This window comes from Ischnura elegans, chromosome 6 (genome assembly GCF_921293095.1).
Source record: "Ischnura elegans chromosome 6, ioIscEleg1.1, whole genome shotgun sequence".
In the NCBI taxonomy this organism is placed as follows: Eukaryota; Metazoa; Arthropoda; class Insecta; order Odonata; family Coenagrionidae; genus Ischnura; species Ischnura elegans.
Genome location: NC_060251.1, coordinates 120,632,192 through 120,651,277, shown reverse-complemented (window position 1 = coordinate 120,651,277; position 19,086 = coordinate 120,632,192). Strand labels below are relative to the sequence as shown.

At 38.9% G+C, this 19,086-nt stretch overlaps 1 protein-coding gene across 4 annotated transcripts in view; it reads right to left on the bottom strand.

Annotated features, from left to right (window-relative positions):
* LOC124161607 (farnesol dehydrogenase-like) overlaps positions 1 to 19,086 on the bottom strand; it is a 75,912-nt gene that overhangs the window by 46,342 nt on the left and 10,484 nt on the right. The window contains exons 2-7 of one of the 4 annotated variants that reach the window (XM_046537994.1): positions 17,819 to 18,005; positions 14,587 to 14,758; positions 11,743 to 11,878; positions 9,844 to 9,973; positions 9,259 to 9,408; positions 7,351 to 7,547 (exon numbers count right to left, since the gene is read on the bottom strand). The exons of 1 other annotated variant lie outside the window; for it this stretch is intronic. In XM_046537994.1, the coding sequence (XP_046393950.1) occupies positions 7,506 to 7,547; positions 9,259 to 9,408; positions 9,844 to 9,973; positions 11,743 to 11,878; positions 14,587 to 14,758; positions 17,819 to 17,950 (762 nt within the window). In that variant the 5' untranslated portion in view covers positions 17,951 to 18,005 and the 3' untranslated portion in view covers positions 7,351 to 7,505. Of the gene's footprint in view, positions 1 to 3,220; positions 3,320 to 7,350; positions 7,548 to 9,258; positions 9,409 to 9,843; positions 9,974 to 11,742; positions 11,879 to 14,586; positions 14,759 to 17,818; positions 18,006 to 19,086 lie in introns of those variants that run through there. 2 more of the 4 variants (XM_046537995.1, XM_046537997.1) reach the window with 2 other exon arrangements.

Here is a 19,086-nt window from a genome sequence, read left to right as displayed (position 1 = left end):
TAAAGATCAAAATAAATGGAAATGTTAAAATGTATCCTAATATTTTTCCTGTTACTTTCTTCTCCACCCAACAGTTTTAATTGGCTAGCTGTTTTACATGGAAAAAAACGACTTATTACACATTATCCTTAAAGAAAATAGTTTGAATTGTTTGTTAAGTCAGGCTTAAATATTTCTTCGAAATTAATAACTCAATTTTTGCGCAAGTTTTTATCTACACTTCAAAACGATTATAGCCATCGAGTATTACTAAAGCTACGTATACTTTATGCAAAAATTTAGTAGACATAATTAATACATAACAACCAAAAGTCTAGCCCCAAAATGTCCTTTGTAATATTCTACATGTTTACTTCTGCTTTTTGAAAGGATTATTCGATAAGGTTATTTTAGAGTTTCATTAATTTCAGGTAATTTTCAAGGAAAAAATTTACTAAATATGTAGATAATAGAACCATAATAAATAGTTAAGTTTTATAAGCTATGAAGTTCCTGCTATTCATACTGTATTTTCTTACAAAATTCTATTTTTTAAATTTGATCTTGTATTTTAGAGTCAGAATCCATTTCCGGGCATGCGAAATCCTAAAATTTTTGGGGGGGAGTGGGAGGGGGGAGTGGAGGCGAGCGAATCCTCCGGTTCCAGCCGAGGGCCCCCAATCACCCCAGACCGCCCGTGGTTTTAAGACTTTATTCATTAAGTATCAATGAAATCAATAATTTTACAAGCATCGACGTGATTGGTGTCCAGATCCATTTATATTTAACCGATTCAGCGAACAAGTACGCAAAGGAAACGGCTTTTCGCAAGCTGGCGCAAGTCTCGTCTCGTCTCGCGGCAACACTACTCATAATGGAAGAGAAGCGCGTCACCATAGTTCGCACACCTTTATAGCCACTCGAGAGGCCTCTTCACAGACCGTAGGCTTCTTTCCTGTGTTGGCGGATCTAAAAATATTACATCACTTCTGTAAAAGTTGGTGACATCGATTTGTTTAACGCCGACGAGGCGCCAAATAAGAGAAAAGTCTTCCCACTACGCATCCTCTTTTACCTCCCACCATCTTCCGATTTATATACGCAAAGATGAACATCCTCCCAGCAGCACACGCGGGATGAATTTTGCTGTATTCGGGGTGTGGGAAGGGGAGAAGCGAGCGGGGAGGGGACGGGATCGGCCTGCCGCTCTTGTATCCGCGACGCTGCGTGGGCGTTGGAATATTTTCTTCGCGGGCGCGGACTCAAAGTAGGCATGTTGTGGCTAAACGGTGTCAGATACGTCAAAATGCACAAAATTATTGTCCTTGTAGGCCAGTAACTTGGCAAAATCTATAGGGAATGACCATAAAATATAATATTTTTCGAATTTTGACCCTCCCCCCCTAAGTTGCATTTGAGCGACGGTCAGGGGTTCACGTAGGGGTCTCAAAATGTTCAGGCCTTATTTTTGATCTGTCCCACAACTTTTATTCATTGGGCCAGGTGTATTTGAAAAAAATCGATTTTTCCGATCCGCCCTGTTGTATGTATTCATGGAATTCCGCCAGGAGTGTGGGAAGAAGTGGAATGCCAGAGCTACTCATACTGAAATAGAGATGGTGTTTTGACTCATTTTTTGCCTGTAGAACGTATGCAGACTTGAATAATCGAAGGTTAGGCTCATCCTGAGTAAATTTCAAGCCGTTATGAAACGATAGAGTTTCTCTGAGAGTAGGCGTCCGAGATTGGATGTGGAAAAAAGTTGTTGAGTTATTGACACGAAGCGTGGAAGGTATAAGAGATAGCGTTGGATATCGTTATCAGGCAAAAGAAAAAACAACCAACATTTGGTATCCCCCTGACGTAGAAATAAATTTCGAACAGCAGTTGATACTCCAAATAACAGATAGCAGCGGATTAATCAAGGACAGAAGCATCGGAACTTAGGCATATTTTTCAGTAATGGAGTTGCCAATCATGTTAGGGGGAATGAATAAGATAGACGTGGGACACGAGTAAACAGAAGTAGTACCTCTGTTTCATTCTTTCATCGGAAGATCATATCTGTTGCGAGTTGACCTGAAGAGGCTAAGGTGTATCAAATGCAAGGCTCCAGGGTTCAAAATAACCGGAAATTAGGATTTTTTCAGCGTAGAAGCTGTTTACCGCCCGATATATATAATTAGAGCTAGAGTAGCTCTTTTTAACAATGTACTTGTACCATCTTATTTCATTTATTTACTAAATGCCCATTTATTTTAAACATGAAATATCATGTGCGCGTATTTAAAATTACTTATAAAAATTTACATTTGTCGGGCCGCACCTTGAATGAGCGGTGAAAATATGGAACCTGGTTCAGAAAGACTTAATCCGTATAAATAATAATAAAATGCAAACCAAAGGCTGCTTTAGGCTGCGAGCATATGAGGCCTTGAGGCTTCGCTATAGGCTAGGCTACTTGAGTACTTAGGAAGAGATATCTTTTGACGCGGAGAACACCACCTAAAGGCCTGTTTACACGGTAAATTAATCCGCCCGACTTTATTTATCAATGTTTGAAGGCATGAATTAACACGAAAATGCACCGTTGTCTCATTCATAGAAACAGACATTAAGCACCCCATTAAATCAAATCATGCAAAGTCATTCTTGATATATTTGTCCTTTTACTTTCGTTTACTTTAAACCTTTCAAAATAACCTGTACAACGCGTGGGTAGCTATTTACCGGAGTCGATATATTATTTCTATTAAGGAGCAAGAATGTATTTTCGGTTCATAAAAAATAGCAAATTCACAATGCCATTTTCCCATAGCATCGAATATTTAGTGTTTATGAAAATCCAAGACAAGATAATGTTTGAACACTATTGAATATTTGCGACAAAGAACTCAAGGCACTGTTCTGCGTTTATATTTCATCATTATTGCAATAATATTTCAGATCTTGGTAAAGTAATGATACTCTAGGTCTTGATATTCTTGCCTGAAATGTGTTTCGAAGTAAACGAAGTTGAGAAAAAGCATAACTTTAGGGCGTTCAGAATTAGCTATTCCATTGTTGCTTCGGTGTTAAAAAAATGAATCGTATGCATAGCCATGTAAATTACCGCAATAAAAATATCTTTAAATCGATATGCATATTGTGGTAGAGTATCGTGTTATGAGGGCAAGATGCAAATGTTTATAGTTCGGGGGCACATTCTTTTGAGAGTAGTCTTAGTGGTGTAAGGACTTACCTTTCTTCCGCGATCGCGTTAGCTGAGAGAGACAAATTCGTTGGTGCCGGTGGGTGCGTGTGCTTCGGAAGCGAGTGCTCAACGGAGTAAACTCAAATGTTGTCTCCTTAAATTTCGGTATCCTCTCATGATTACGTCACCACCCTCCCCTCCCATCCGATAGTTCCCCTCCTCCTAAGCGGCGCTTGAGAGGGGAAGGTAATCGTAAGAAGCAAGGCCACACTCTTCCCGGGCGTGAAAGGCTGATTAATGAGAGTTCCAGAGTGTGTGATAAAACTCGCAAGTCACGAGCCGCATCTCCAGTAGAATCATGGGCCGTCTGCAGGGCGTAGACCAAACTACAGCCTGAATTTACGTGGTAAATTCTTGGTAGGCTTTTTCTCGCACAACGCGAAGCCTGTAATTCGTATACCACCTAAATACGGTGAACATGATCACGAGAAGAAAATAAAGGGATATGACTACAAAACAAAGAGATTTGAAAAGTCACTGTTTCTGGTGTCTCAATTAGTTGAATTGATGGCGTCGCTCGCTATGATGCATGTTTTCATTTTCCAATTGTTCTGACCTTGTATGAAATAGCTGCAGGAATTAGAAACTGTTGGCAAATTTGGTCTTTGCAAGAACGTGGACGAATATTTTGCCAGTATGGGTAATATTTTTATGACCTAGTGGTTTGTATGTTGCATGCTGCATGGTGGCGATTGATCACCCTCTGCCAAACACCCTAGAGGTGGCTCGCAGGGTATTGCGTAGATGTCTCCGTGGATACCAAAATAGGATGAAGGCTTCACACCGGGTGAAGTTCTCCATCTCTCCTTCCTCCTTTTCGACGAGCGACATGGTCTTCCGGGACACAGGAATCCAATTTCGTTCACTGTGCGAGAATGCAACTCGCATTCGTGGAATCCTGAGCGTAAAAAATACGGTGAGTAGATATTACAGTCTGCTTGCATTTGCTTTTCACTGATTTTGATTCTGGTCATTGAGCGATGTTTTTAAGACTCTGTGTGTGATTGATATCAGGAAAAGTTGTTACATGTCAGATGAAATCAAAATTTCTTAAGGAAGGATATTTAGGGGGTTAGATTATTTATGACGTTTTGACTGTTTTATTATCGTTCATTTCTGTGGATACAAGGGTTATAAAAACTAATGATAGGGTGTTAATGACCTATCTCGTGAGTTTTCCTCTGTTGCATGGGGGTACCCAGCGAGGGGCAGGGGGGCAGCTCTCCCCCCCCCCTCTAGAAGCAAAATGCGCATAAGTCTTTAAGCAAAAATCAATACTGAATTGAATTGAAATTATTCAACAATTTTCTTTAAACCCACAAAAATGATACATATTAGTATAAGATAAGTGAATACAATAAAACTATTTTTATAAGGAAATATCTCATAAACTAATAAAGCGCTGTTATAAATTTCTTAAAATGTTAGTTTCATTCACCTTTTCGATGCTAAAATGTAACAACTTGGCTTGCCCCCCCGAGACCATGGCTTGCCCCCCCTAGTTATGATCCTGAGGAGACCCTTGCTCTGTTGCCCTTCACCCAATGGTTCCAGTCACGTCAAAGGTTAGCGTTCGATGTGGATACATTTTTAGTATTTATACGATTCAAATAGCCCCCTTTTCCAGCAGTTCTTTGACAGATTGATATTGTGGTATCGATGCTCACCTTTCACCGTCAAATCTCTCGTTGGGTGATCCTCGGTTCGACATTTCATCTTTAGATATTCTGTTTATTGGAGTTCATTGCTATTCACGCAGAAGTTATCATCGATAATGTGTCCTAATTTTAGTTTTTGTTAATTTATTATTTTTGCAATCGGTTGAAATTGTCGGTTAGAGTCACGTGCTTGGAAAATCTAGTTATCCAAATATTTTGCTTGGCTTGCATTAAACTGATTTGGAAGGGCAAAATAAAAAAAATATAATTCGTATCTTAATAGAAGCAATCTTATTTTTATCAACTAAAACTTATGCTGAATTATTTTTTTGGAGTTTCGGTCTGGGATAATTTTTCCAGATTAAAATCAAAGTTTCAGCGAATTTATTATTTATGTCTATGGAAAAGTAGGAAACGACCCCATAGTAAATATAAGCAACAATTTTACAAATTTAAATCTGGATCATAGAACAACAACATAGCTGTAGCTATCGATGAAACAATAGCAAATATATAAGCAATTCTCTCTTGTTAGACCTAATGTGGTTTCCTCATGACATAGGCTTAAAAACAGAGTTAGAACGGGTACAGAGAAGAGATTATGGAAGAGGTACGAGAAAAGCCGTTACGATAGTCTTGTTTGACCTCTTTGAACAACCCGGATGGGAATATCTGTCCGACCGTAGACAGAAAAACAGATTTAACCTATTATGTAAATTCAAGAGCAGTTTATTTTCCGACGAAGTCATGCATATCTTACGAATGCCAACATATTATGGTAGATCATATCATAAAATAAGAATGATAGACTGTAGAACAGATATATTCAGAATGTCGTTTTTTTCGTGTAAGATAAGAGACTTTAACGATAGCGTTAGGAATTACCAATAAGTTAGTTGACTTGTAGTGTAGCCTAAAAATTTATGCATTTATGCATAACTTGTGTGTTCCTTAATGCATGTTTATGAATTTTTCTTAGTATTTCTAACAGCATACTTTGCTTGTTCTAGCATCATAGGCAGATTTCCTTCGTGATCAGTTGGCAAGTATAGCCTTTGCAAGAATGTGGAAGCATAATTTGTTAGTATGCTAACATTTTTATGAATTTGTGGTGGGTATTGCCGGGTATTGTGCAGATGTTGATGATGTTAATAATAATCGCAGATAAAAAATACATAATCATATTGCAGGTAGCAATAAACAGTTTTTACCTAATGGTATTATTATGTAATGGTATTGTGATCTGAAGATGACGGGTAAATTAACTTAAACGTCGACTATGGCCTGAATAAAACAATTTCCTCAACTAAAACTCCTCGAAAAGATACGATATACTAGAAAAGTCTGTAGTTAAACTTTTTCGTTATAATTAAATTATTTGTTATTGTTTCATGATTTTAATCATTCAAGTCCATATAATATTCTTCTAAATTGAGATTAGTGGGCGAGAAATGGATTTCAGTCCAACGGGAGAATGGAAAAGATAAAACTGAGATTGACTCTTAATTTTTGCACCGCTGTTGTGTGGGCTTTCGAAACCCATTCGATTTAAAAGTCTACGATTTACTCAGCATTTCCCTTTGAAGTGAGCGAAGGAGTTCTTCAATGGCAATAAGATTTTAAATGCTGCTCTTCGTCGTATTCGTGTTTTATTTCATTGGCGGTGTAAATGAAAGTAGTCCAAATATACTTTAATTAAATAGGGTAGTTTCCTTCATCAGAGAAAACGAAAGGCATTGATTGCGATTCGTTACCCACCATTATTGTATTCATAATATACAATTTTTTTGGTTTCAGAAATATCGGTTTAGACGAATGGCAATGGTCAATTGAATCCTCATTTGAAAAAGGCCAGATTGGCGCCCATGCGATGGCACTACACGTGACATCACAGGGACCTAGTTTCTATCCGAGTAGATAGGAGTTTTACATCGTCCGGGATTACCAATGCATGCATGAGGCACAGAGCTCAGGGAAACATCTCTTAATAATCACCTATTAAAATTGCCTAAGGTCGGAAACTTTCCTTTGTTTGATAGGGGAATAATAATCCTTATTTAAGCCAAGCGTTACCTGCTAGCAGGGTACTCTGCTACCTGCTAGCTGCCAGCATCGTATCGGCGCTCATAGCGCCGCAACAAAGTTGGCCTCACACAGAGGAAGCAAGCACCAGAATGACGTCACAAGGGCTTTTCCCAGATTTTATACTTAGCCGTCGCGTTTTCGCGCGCTTGAAATTTTTCACTTTTTATTTAATCACGCAAAATGCATATCCTCATTTAAAAATGTAAATTAAAGAAATGCGTACTCCAGGAGTAATAATCTTTTGATTTAGGTAGTAAAAAAATAATAGGAAACCACCCTATTCCGGAAAAAATAGACTAAATGTAAGTAAAATTATATATTGCGAATCACACGTCTGAGGGAAAATTCGCCGCTGATGGAACAAAATGAATGCCATTTATTTAGCAAATATTTTATTTAAAAGAAGAAATGTGAAATTTGCGTAGGTACATAATTTTGTTATTTCATAATTAATGTTAACATTTTCCAACCGTCGCCAATGAAGTAGAAAATAAAATAGTGACACATCGTATTTGGTCACTGTTCCAGATTTAGAATTGCTCGCCAACTGGTCGAACCATGATTTCTGCTATCTGTAAGGTAAGAGGAAGAGTTGATCATGAGTAGGTTGCCAGAAGTATTCAAAACTTCTTTATATGTACTTAAAAGTGGCAAATTACTAATGAATCATTATTTATATCTCCAATCTCTCTTGTCTTAGGTACTTAAAATTAGTTCAATATCATATATCTATGACACTATGATGGACAAGCTTCCTATTTCACCACGTTTTTATTGTCACTCTGTTGATTTTTTTTTCTTTCCGAACAATATCTTGAAATTCACATTTCACCCACTTCCCGGCTAGTTACCCCGTTAAAATTTTCGGTACTGATTAGAATCGGGAGAGAATGTTTTCTGAATATATTTCTTGTTCTCCAGAGGCAGTAGAAGCTAGGATTTTCGACAATTTACGATTGTATTAATCGTTTAGCTGCAGCATAATTTTTAATGATTTGAGGTACTTCAAAACTGTTTACGGCTATTCGATGCGGAGCGAATGTAAAAAAATGAATTTAGTTATAATATTACAATGTATAAAAATAATCTATAAATGCAACTTTTTATTTATACAAAAAAGAAAAAACTATTACAATAAGTTACCTAATTAATTTCTCAAACTCAAGCTTTCATTCGAACTTAAAAGAAGAAAATAAACTATCCTACTTTGGCCCAAGGTCCTACATTTAGAGTTTACAGATAAAAGACTACATATACATTATCAAAAGCGTGTAGCGCATCTACATTTTGAATAAAATTCTTTCTGTTTAAATACTTATTACAATATTACAAGTAAAACGAAAATGATGGTGAAACCATATCATTTCAGTAAAAAATGTAAAGCAAATGCGCAACATATTTTCGGTTTTGAACATGTAGTATATTATCTGCAAATTTCTTACGTTGTAGCTGGGACCACGGTTTCTTTTCTTCTTTAAAGTTGGAGTATAAGTGTAGGTTTCCAGTGAACAGGATGAAAATGAACAGTTCAACCTAACTCTACTGTTTTTATAGATAAACAGAACTGCCATGAACTGATCTGCTGTTTCTAACTTCGTCTTAGTTTCCCATTGATTTTGAGGTCCTCATTCTCAAGGAAAACCTCCTTATTAACTCTTTACTCCAAAATAAGACCATAAGTTTGTCAACACAATCATTTCCCTTCAAAATGATCCGCTGGGCATGTGACTACAGTATAAGGTAGAACGTGAAATGATAGATTAACACATTCATCACGTCAATTGACGTGGTCCCGTCCAAGCCAAGATACGGACCACGTCGACTGACGTGCTCTGCCAGTCGGGCCGGGAGCCCACTTCTTCTCCTCCGTGCGTGACTAATATCCACTTCCGAGTCTTCTGATTGTGTGCATGGCCTTTAGCGAGCTTTCCTCTTCCGACCCGTGTGCGCGGTTTGTAAATAGCAGTATTTGAACGGAAGTTATGGAAGTTAAACCTTCTCTCTATTTTTGTCTTATTTTATCGGCCGATTCTGACGACTGTCGGACCCGTTACAAAAAAAACGTCTTTATTTTCGCGTGTACTGAACGTTCGCAGTGTTTTCGTGCAGTTGAAATGTTAAATCCATGGGATATGGGAGGTTCAGGTAAAATATTTCTTGAGAACATTAAAAAGATATAAAATTTTTTGGCAAAATGGGTACCCTGATATTGAAGCCGGGGTTTAGATGGAAGTAAATGACGTATACGGTTGACATATAATGATTTTCTCGCACGCGCATTACCTGTACGTCTGGTGGCGCAGTCAGGGCGTGTATGAGAGAGCGCGTGATGTCCTCGGACTTGAGACAGGGGGCGTTGGCGACCATTTCCTCGAAGTTGGGAATGCCACTGGGAGCACCGATGTTCGTGTCCACGAGTCCAGGACTCACGCTCTGAAATCAATATGGACGGCACAAGGCGCACGAAAATTAGCAATCTGCCATTTGCCGATGATAGACATAGCAGGGACACGTGGGATTCTGAGGAAAATTATAACAAATATTGAAATGAATGTTATGAGTTGAGCTATAATTGGCTCAACATAACATTGATTAATTACTATTCAATGAAAGTAAAAGCTTTAAAATTAATATTTTTCAACAGAACAGCCTTTTAAGAGTCCAAATTATAGTTATTTTAAAGTTGAATGTTCACCCAAAGTTAGCCAGAACGGCCATTTTTTTCCAAGTGGTTCTTTCTCTTCCAGAAATACTATGTGATCAAGAACTTATTCAGAGGGGCCTGCATGATTTGAAGCGCTCAACTAGCATGTTGAATGGAAACAAAATATCATCTATTATTCTGTGGTAGGAAAATGAGACACTCACCGTGACCCTAATCTTTGACTTGGCCTCCGCCAGCTCTCGGCGAAGACCCTCGGTGATCACAGTGACGGCGAACTTGGACGCGGTGTACGGGAAGAAGCCAGGCATGTTGCCGATGTAGTGGCCCGCGACACTGTCATCGTACATCATCGTATATTACTAAACAGATATTCAAAAGTCGAACATGCGATCGTGTGGTAAAAAAGAGCACAAAAATGTATGCAGTCTAAAATACAAGATGTAAAATGCTAAATACAAATATAGATAATGTATAAAAACATTAAAAGCACCTCAAAAATTTAATGTAGTTCGTTTTTCCCATTTTAATGAGCAAAAGAACACTTCCTGGCAGATATTATTGTTCTTCATCCTTTTTAAAGTCGTTTAAATTTTTTCGTGTACCAGCAACAATGTATTTCTTTCCATATTTTCGACTTCTTCCCAACTCATTGGCTTGGATTAATTTAATATATAGATACGCCATATTTTTTCCTCTAAAAATTTAGACTCTCTGAAAGTCTGAAAACTCCAAGGTATTGGCGATCATATTTAGTGCCATTAAGTGAGTGAGTGAGAGCCTTTTACAGGTATTATAATAAAAGAGAAGAATCAATTTATCCATTAAAATAGTTTAAAATGATAACTTGTGAAAAAACACTTCGAATAAAAACGGTAACATTACGAATGCCGACTGGTGACGAGTTGCATTTAATTACGGCAATTTTCTCGTTTTAGTCCTTCAAGAACTACTTTCGCTTGTTAGAGCTTAGACCCTTGTATTAATCCATCTTGGTGTTGTAAATGTTAGTGACTGGAGGTCGGGAGATTACGAAGTTTTTGAGTTATGATGACGTTTTCTTTCATAAAAGTGTCCATGTTTTGAGCTATTTAAGTAATCATCGGTATTTATATGTTGTATTGTAGGTATAATGTGCTGAATACTGTTCTAAATTAGCCGTAAATTATGGAATGCATGTCGTTTCTTTGCACATTTCCCCGAAATACTTAAAATGTAAAATAGGGCGGATAGGAAAAATCGAAGTTTTTCAAATACATCTGGCCCAATGAAAAAGTTGTGGGACCGATCAAAGATAAGGCCTGAAATTTTTGAGATCTCTACGTGAACCCCTGACTCTCGCTCAAATGCAATTTAGGGGGGAAGGTCAAAATTCGAAAAATATTATATTTTATGGTCATTCCCTATAGATTTTGCCAAGTTACTGGCCTACAAGGACAATAATTTTGTGCATTTTGACGTATCTGACACCGTTTAGCCACAACATGCCTACTTTGAGTCCGCGCCCGCGAAGAAAATATTCCAACGCCCACGCAGCGTCGCGGATACAAGAGCGGCAGGCCGATCCCGTCCCCTCCCCGCTCGCTTCTCCCCTTCCCACACCCCGAATACAGCAAAATTCATCCCGCGTGTGCTGCTGGGAGGATGTTCATCTTTGCGTATATAAATCGGAAGATGGTGGGAGGTAAAAGAGGATGCGTAGTGAGACGACTTGTCCCTTATTTGGCGCCTCGTCGGCGTTAAACAAATCGATGTCACCAACTTTTACAGAAGTGATGTAATATTTTTTTCCTCAAATGATTGCAACTCGAAAGGGACATTACGTTAACTTCTAGGTAAAAATACCCACACGGGGTAAGTACTCTTAACGAGGGATACTAATTATTTTAAATACCTTTAGCCATTAAAATCCTTAATTTTCAAGATTTAATGATCCAGTCGTTGACAACGAAGTCTTTCACTCGGAGGAAACCTGATAAACGACGGAAACTCATCTCATCACTCGGCGGAAGCCCTAAAACTCGCGTTCATTTGTTATTCGATTCATGACCTTGGAATATTTCCCACATTGATGTGGAAGATTAGGAATGCAATCCGAAAATCACCTGTTGATGTTGAAGATGTGTCCGTCGTCAATCCCTTTCTCCTTCATCAGCTTGATCGCTTCGTTGGAGCACATGATGAGGCCCATCACGTTCACGTCGAAGCATCCCCGTATCTTCTTGTAATCACTCCTCTCCACTGTCGGCATCGAACAGGAAATGGAAGAGAGAATAAGTCAATGCTGTATTCACCCTTAATATTTTCTTCGGTTAAAATTTATATGGAGATGAAGAATAGGAATGTTTTAGACTATGTAATGTGAGCCATTTTGACATACGTCTCTGCAAAAATGACAGGATAATGATTAAAAAATTTGGAGTGGAATAATTGATGAATCATTGTAAAACAAACAATATCGAAAAAATCCAAATTTGCTTATTTTCATATCGGTTGCTATGGAAGAGAGAAACAAAACGTCATTCGTGATAGTGAAAACTGGCACATAACTGCCATAATGCAGGGTAATGCCATGGTAACCTCAATCATTTGTGTACTCGAGTCAACTTAAGTACCACTGGGGCACTCTTATGTTTGTACGTGGGTATATTTTCCCCTCTCCCACCCCATAATTTTTTATTTCTCTCGTCTGTGGTTGAGAGCGGGTTGAACTTGACAGAATTGTAAATGAGCCAATGCAATATGTCCTAAAGGTAAGGATTAGGAGAGGGCGGTTGGCTGGCCCCCTATTCAGTAAACACGAGTACCCACAATATGTAAGTAACATGTGAAGTTAGAAATTCGCTAGCCTGTTCAAAATGGATCCTCAGAGGCAGTGGCGTAGCCAGGGGGAGTCCACGGGGTTCGGACTCCCCCGAAATATAAAACACAATCATTTTCCTTCATAAAAGAAAACAAAATATTGGAAACTCATGAATTTACAAAATATTTCTTTAATAAATGAAGTTTTTTCGATTATGAAAAGTGTTAAAATTAGTCTAAAACCCTTTACGTAGTAATCTGATTTTAAAAAGTTTTCCCCCCATGTTTCGAACCCCCCTCCCCGAACGAAATTCCTGGTTACGGCAGTGCTCAGAGGATCCTACGGGAAGCAATAATTGATGAAATAGCATCGGTAAACAATAATACATTTTTATTTAAGTAAAATATAGGGCAAATATTTTACGGGAAGCAATTTGAAAAAATATCGTGGCATTAATCGATTATTTTTCGCACAACAATGAGCCCAGAAGAACACATTAAGCACTCATAAAAATTAATTACAATATATTAATATATTTTTCCCTTGCTCACTTATGTAACTAACCACTGATCACTGAGCTTCCCTTAAATGATTTTTCTTGGCACCAAAATTAATAAATTATTTCGCTAATCGTCCGCAAGTCACGTGACCCAACACCACGTCACCATTGAGACGCTCGAGGTATGTCGAGACCAAAAGAAGTCACGTCACCCGCCCTCTCCTCTAATCCTTGCTACGCTAAGGGCCGTTTTAAGCGGGGAACGTACTTGCTGAGGTTAGTACTGCATCCATTACTTAATATAGCGTTCACTTTCGCAAGGGTACGGACGAAATCAGAACAGGGACTATATTTACCCGTCTCACGTCCGTGCATTCTCGCATGCGTTTCACCAAATCACCACTTAACACGACGCAATTTTGACTGCACCTTTGTACATACGTCAGTGTGCAAATACGTGACCCGTTTAAAACGGTATTAAGGACGTGCCCAAGGTAAATTGTCGGCAAAAAGTAAAATCCGATTGCCACTTTGAGCAGTAAAAAATAAAATTCCCCGAAGTTGGATTTTCGATCGACTTGGGAATCATCTTCAGGGAGAAGAATAGTTGCTTAAGATGACGCAACAAACTTGCTCAATCAATCTTATATCGTCGTTATTCTTGGCGTATTGTACATCAAAATTGCGTTTTTTATCTTGATAATTTTATTCGTTAAAAATCATGAACGCCTACTTAGCTAACGCAATTCCCTTCCTGGTGTCCTTGCTGCTTTATCCGTTTTCCTCTAATGAGCTGACTAAATAAATGAATTGCTCTACCTGCTCAAGCTTCTCCCCACCTACTTTTATCTTGAGTCTCACATTCCTCGCTAGCGATGCTTTACAAAATTTTCATGGCATATCGAAGGGACAAACCTTGAGCATCATTTCCCTGTATTTCGTGCATAAAAAGTTTTCAATAGTGTTATGAAATATTGAAAATTTTAAGACATACGTGAAATGGGTCGTCTAATCTTTATACCACGAATATTTCAATGGTATATCGTGAGGATTCTCCAATGTATCGAGGATAATAACATGCCATACCGTAATTATTTCAAACCTCTTGTGTAAATTTTCTTACACATAGGTTTATCCAGAAACCCAGAAACCAATATATCGATAGCTAAGTTCTAACAACACATACCTCAAAATTTGGCCGGTTTGAGACAGTTATCTCAAATAAAGTGTAATGACATTTAGAAAATAAAACTCGAGCAAAAAACAACTCTTTGTTTGCAAATGTATGCTTCTGTTTCAGTTATATGAATTTTTGGTTTTTAATTTCAGTGTAAAATAAAAAATATAAATAGTTTCTTTTGCTCTCTTGAAAAGTTGCTATTTTTGAGATACGTGTTGTTATAACTCAGCTATCGATATGTATAAAAAATGGAAGATATTGCATGCTTATATTTTTACTCACGGGTATTTTTTTGTTTTGCGTCTTTTATGATATCACATAAATTTTAATGACTTCGTTTGTGAGTGCTCAATTCCAACCCAACGGAATATATATAAAATGTTATACTTCCAAGTAATTAATATTGGGGATTGGGTAACTTTTTATTTGATTTTTACGAGAGAGCGCGAGGTTCGGTGTATACGTACGTTTAGAGAGGAATGTGTAAGGGGCGATTCCAGCGTTGTTGACGAGCACGTGGACGGATCCGATGTTCTTGCGGATCCATTCGAAAGCCTTGACCACATCCTCCTCGTTGCCGATGTCCGCTTTGAGTGCATGCAGTTTACCCTTGCTCCCGGAGAGCTTCTTGGCCAGTTCCTGCGCAGAAAGAAAGACACGATCAAAAGAAGAGAGTACGTGACACACACCTTGAAATGCTTATATGGCAGGTTGTTTACTTCTGCCGTCGTTTTCCTGGACTCAATTCCTCCCAATCAGTCATTATACTCTTATTATTTCATTCCTCTTTTGTTTCCATTGCTCTCTGTATTCCATGTCACAAATTCACTCTTGGTCTTCCCCTTTTCAGTTTTTCTCCTATCGTATATTTGCTTGTGCCCTCTGGTGTTGTCATCCGTCGTGTAAGCATGGCCAAACCAGTGTAGTTGCTCTCCTGTCAAAATCGTCGACTATATCCTTTTCCAGTTCCATCATCTTTATTATAGTACAATTTCTAACCTTATCAAATCTACTCTTTCTGCAACTCCTTGTCATTTAATCTGTCAGTCGTCAATAACCTCTTTCTGCCAATATGATTGTCACATAAAATAGAATTTAGAGCCCTTATGATACTTATTCTCCTCTACATTCTGCTGCTGGTCTCTTGGCCATTTTCTCCGCTTGTATCCGATATCACTCCCAAATACATTACTGCGGTTACTCCCTTTGCACATTCGTTTTCTAGGGATCAATCTGGTATTAAATCACATACTTCCTATAGCCAAGTATTCTGTCTTTTCTTAGTGACCCATACCCACATACTACGTATTCTTAAGTTTCCTAACCATGTAGCTAAGGTCATCCGCGTCCCCTGAATTCAGAATTTGGCTATCTACAAATCAAAACGAATATTAATGATTATCTCCCAGTTTTAGTCCTAAGCAGCTGCATTTCCTCTGCCACCCTTGCGCGGCTCCCTTCGATACATATTTTAAAAAGTTAAATTATTACGGAGGCTTCCACGATGAGTTGATTGGTGATAGTTTTTCGGGTTTATTCCGCGTTGACTCATATTTTGCGGACGACAGTTTCGGGCGCGTTCCAGCTCCCGTCTTTGGGTCATTTGGACCCAAATTAAGATAAACCACATCCCCGTCTTAAACCTTTCGTGGTTTTAATGTCTTATGTTAATCGGCCTCAAATTGCTTTTCTTGAGCTGAGGACCTTAGAAGCCAAGTGTGATAAGTTCAATTATTTTGGAGATAATAGCAGATAATGGTTAGTGGGGATACACATTATTGTTGTAACAAAGAGATACATGTAAATCACTGTATCTATGTGTATGTGCTTATCAGTGATTCACTTTTATCCCTTTGCCAAACGGCATTGTGTACCCCACCAGCCATTATCTATACTTATCTCCAAAAATACAAAAGTTGCAATCATCCTCCTAGGCTTCTAGGGTCCTCAGTTATCGTTTCCACAAAGGGCCATTGCTTCCTTGATTTAGGCTCGATCAATTTCGAAGACCTCCACATCCTCCCATAGTTTCTGTATGAGTACAGATACGATACAAGTATTGACTGTTTCGAGTTCTATGAGCGCCAAATGAGTCTACAGATGTCATTGACTCCTTTTTTCTGCAGATATCTTTGCTTTCATCCTTCCAGTTCAGGTCGAGTTCCACTTAAACACTTAATTCTCTCCACTGAGCGTATCCTGACACTCCATACCACGCGCCAATTGCGGGGTAGAATGTATCCGACTTTTCCCCGCCGTCATAACGCCAGCCCCGTCAAGGAAGGGACCACGTCACCTTATATACACGCTACACAGCGGCGAATATCTAGAAGCAATCATTGAGAGCATTAATTTACAGATGAGTGGTGTTCGGTAACAGTGTCAGTGGGTCAAACAGAGGCGCATTGAAGGAGATAGGAGGAAGCAGGTGGATTTCCTGAATACTTCATGTGGCTATGCAAGGTTGGTCTTCCAATATAAGACACGGTCTCAGGCGTTATTTTGTGGAATTGCTTCATTATAGAATGAATAAAACAAAGTTATTTTATTAATTCTATATTGGTCTTCCAAGTTTTACTCAATTTAAAGCTGATGATCTCGTAGAAGAGGACTGATTTAAATAATGGACCAATTAATATGTTTCACTTAGAGTCGTCACAAGCTTAATAACATAATCGCCGATAGCAAACGCACACGGGACAAGCAGCAATAGATTGGGACTTACGCTGAAGTAGCAAGCCCGTACCTAGAGTTCGTTACCTTAGGAGAGCCCAAATGAATTAGGGGCGTACTCAGGGGGGGCAGGGCAGAAGCTGCCATCCCTCCCCCACTAGAAGAAAAAATCGCAAGTCTTTTAGCAGAAACGGTACTGAATTGAAATGAAAGTATTCAACAAATTTTCTTTAAACCCATGAAAAATAATATACATTAGTATAAAGTATGTAACGAAAATAAAAACTATTTTTTTAAATGTCACAACTTGGCTTGTCCCCCCCCCCTAGTTATGATCCTGGGTACGCCCTTGAAATGAATCATACTTCAGCAGCAAATTTTTAGGCGCGGATCATCCCTAACTACCACGTTTGAGAGAGCCAGAGTAGCCATGGGAGCGAAGGCACGTCATCGGTAGATCTTATGCTCTCTCCAGGGCCTACGTGAAGCCTCTGCTTCAATTGGCTCTCGTCAAAGCCTCAGGGAGCAAGCGTGGCTTATGAATGCAAAGTATAGGTATGTGTCATGCGTTTCCAATCAGGACTGTATATATTCCACTATTTCAGCATAAAATGCAAGTAATTTTAGTTACTGAAACAGTTTTTCCCTTGCCTCTTCTGACAGCACGTCACGGTTACGTAGCTCTGCGATATTTTAAATGAATGTAATGTAATAATTCTATGATAAAAACAATACCTCTTATTCAACGTGAGGGCACTAGAATCACCTTCATAAAAATATTAGCGTATCTCGCACAGAAATCCCATGCATTAAAAAGGCAGATTCCAGCAGAAATTACAGATGAGACTTGACCTACTCCCACTGGCTCCCCTACGGCTCTTCCAATGTTGTACGCATGCGCAGAAACCAAAAATCCCTCTCCCCTATCCTTACTCTGAGATTCGGACTGTATTCATCTGAGATCGCTAGCGCAGCACTAATGTTAGTAGATTTTGATGAGTGGCTGGAGATAGTAAAATACGTTACCTCGACCAATTCCGCCCTTCGTGCCACTCCGACCACCGTCATTCCTCGCTCCGCCAGCTCCTGGGCGATGTTCTGCCCGATGCCAGACGAGGCTCCCGTCACCACCGCCACTTTGCCCACCCACCGATCCATGGCTGCGTCAACCAAGGTCACTGCTCGCTCGCTAGCCCTTAATAGTGGGTGGTCTCTGGAATGGGAGATAGAACGATATGAAAAGGGACGGGGAATAGACATTGTGTTTTTATTAGGCTTGGGGGAGTTTAAAAGTGCGAGGGAATCTGCGAATACACGCTCATGTCGGCGTCAACATGATTCGCCGCGGTTCTTTCTGTGTGTACATCCAGGTTACGTTGAGATGCCAGTGTTTGGGACCCTCATGAAAAAGGCTTAATAACAGAGTTAGAACGCGTGCAAAGAAAAGCTGCCAGGTACGTGAAAGATCGTTACGATAGTCTTGTAAGTGTAACTGACCTCTTAGATAAACTCGGATGGGAATCTCTGTCAGACCGCAGATTGAAAAGTAGACTAAACCTTTTAGATGGATTCAAGAGCAGTGTCTTTTCTAACGAAGTTAGCCATATCTTACGGACGCCAACATACTTCGAAAGATCAGATCATACAAATAAAATAAGTGAGATAGACTGTGGATCAGACAGATTCAGAATGTCTTTTATGCACGATCAATAGGAGATTATAACGGCAGCGATAGAACTCATACATAGATTGCATTACTTATAGTGTAATCCACTAATCTATGTAAAACTCAATGCATGTTTCTTAATTTTATTATTATTTCTAGCAACTTCAACAAATTTTATTATTATTCCATTTACGGTGTTGCGACCTCACGTTTTCAGGACCCAAAATACTTACAAGCAGACTTCTCTCCTTCCCTCCATTGGTCCTCTTGCGTGAATTATTATTTTTCACTCTCAGCTCATCACATTTCACAAATTTTTGCAGAGCGCTCAAGTCACTTCACTTCAGTGCATTCTGCGATGAATTAATTTTCCACACAGAAAATAGAAATGGCATAACTGCAAAATGCGTTTTGAGAAATTTTTACATAGCTATGACCTGGACATTTTTTTATACTCCACCGATCTGCTGATACCTGTCTACCTTGTACATGTATGTATTTATGCTATTGAGGTTGCGAGGAGTGCGGGAAGTAGTGGAACGCCAGAGCTACTCATATTGAAATAGAGACGGTGTTTTGACTCATGCTCTGCTTGGACAGTGCATTCAGCCTTGAATGATCGAAGGTA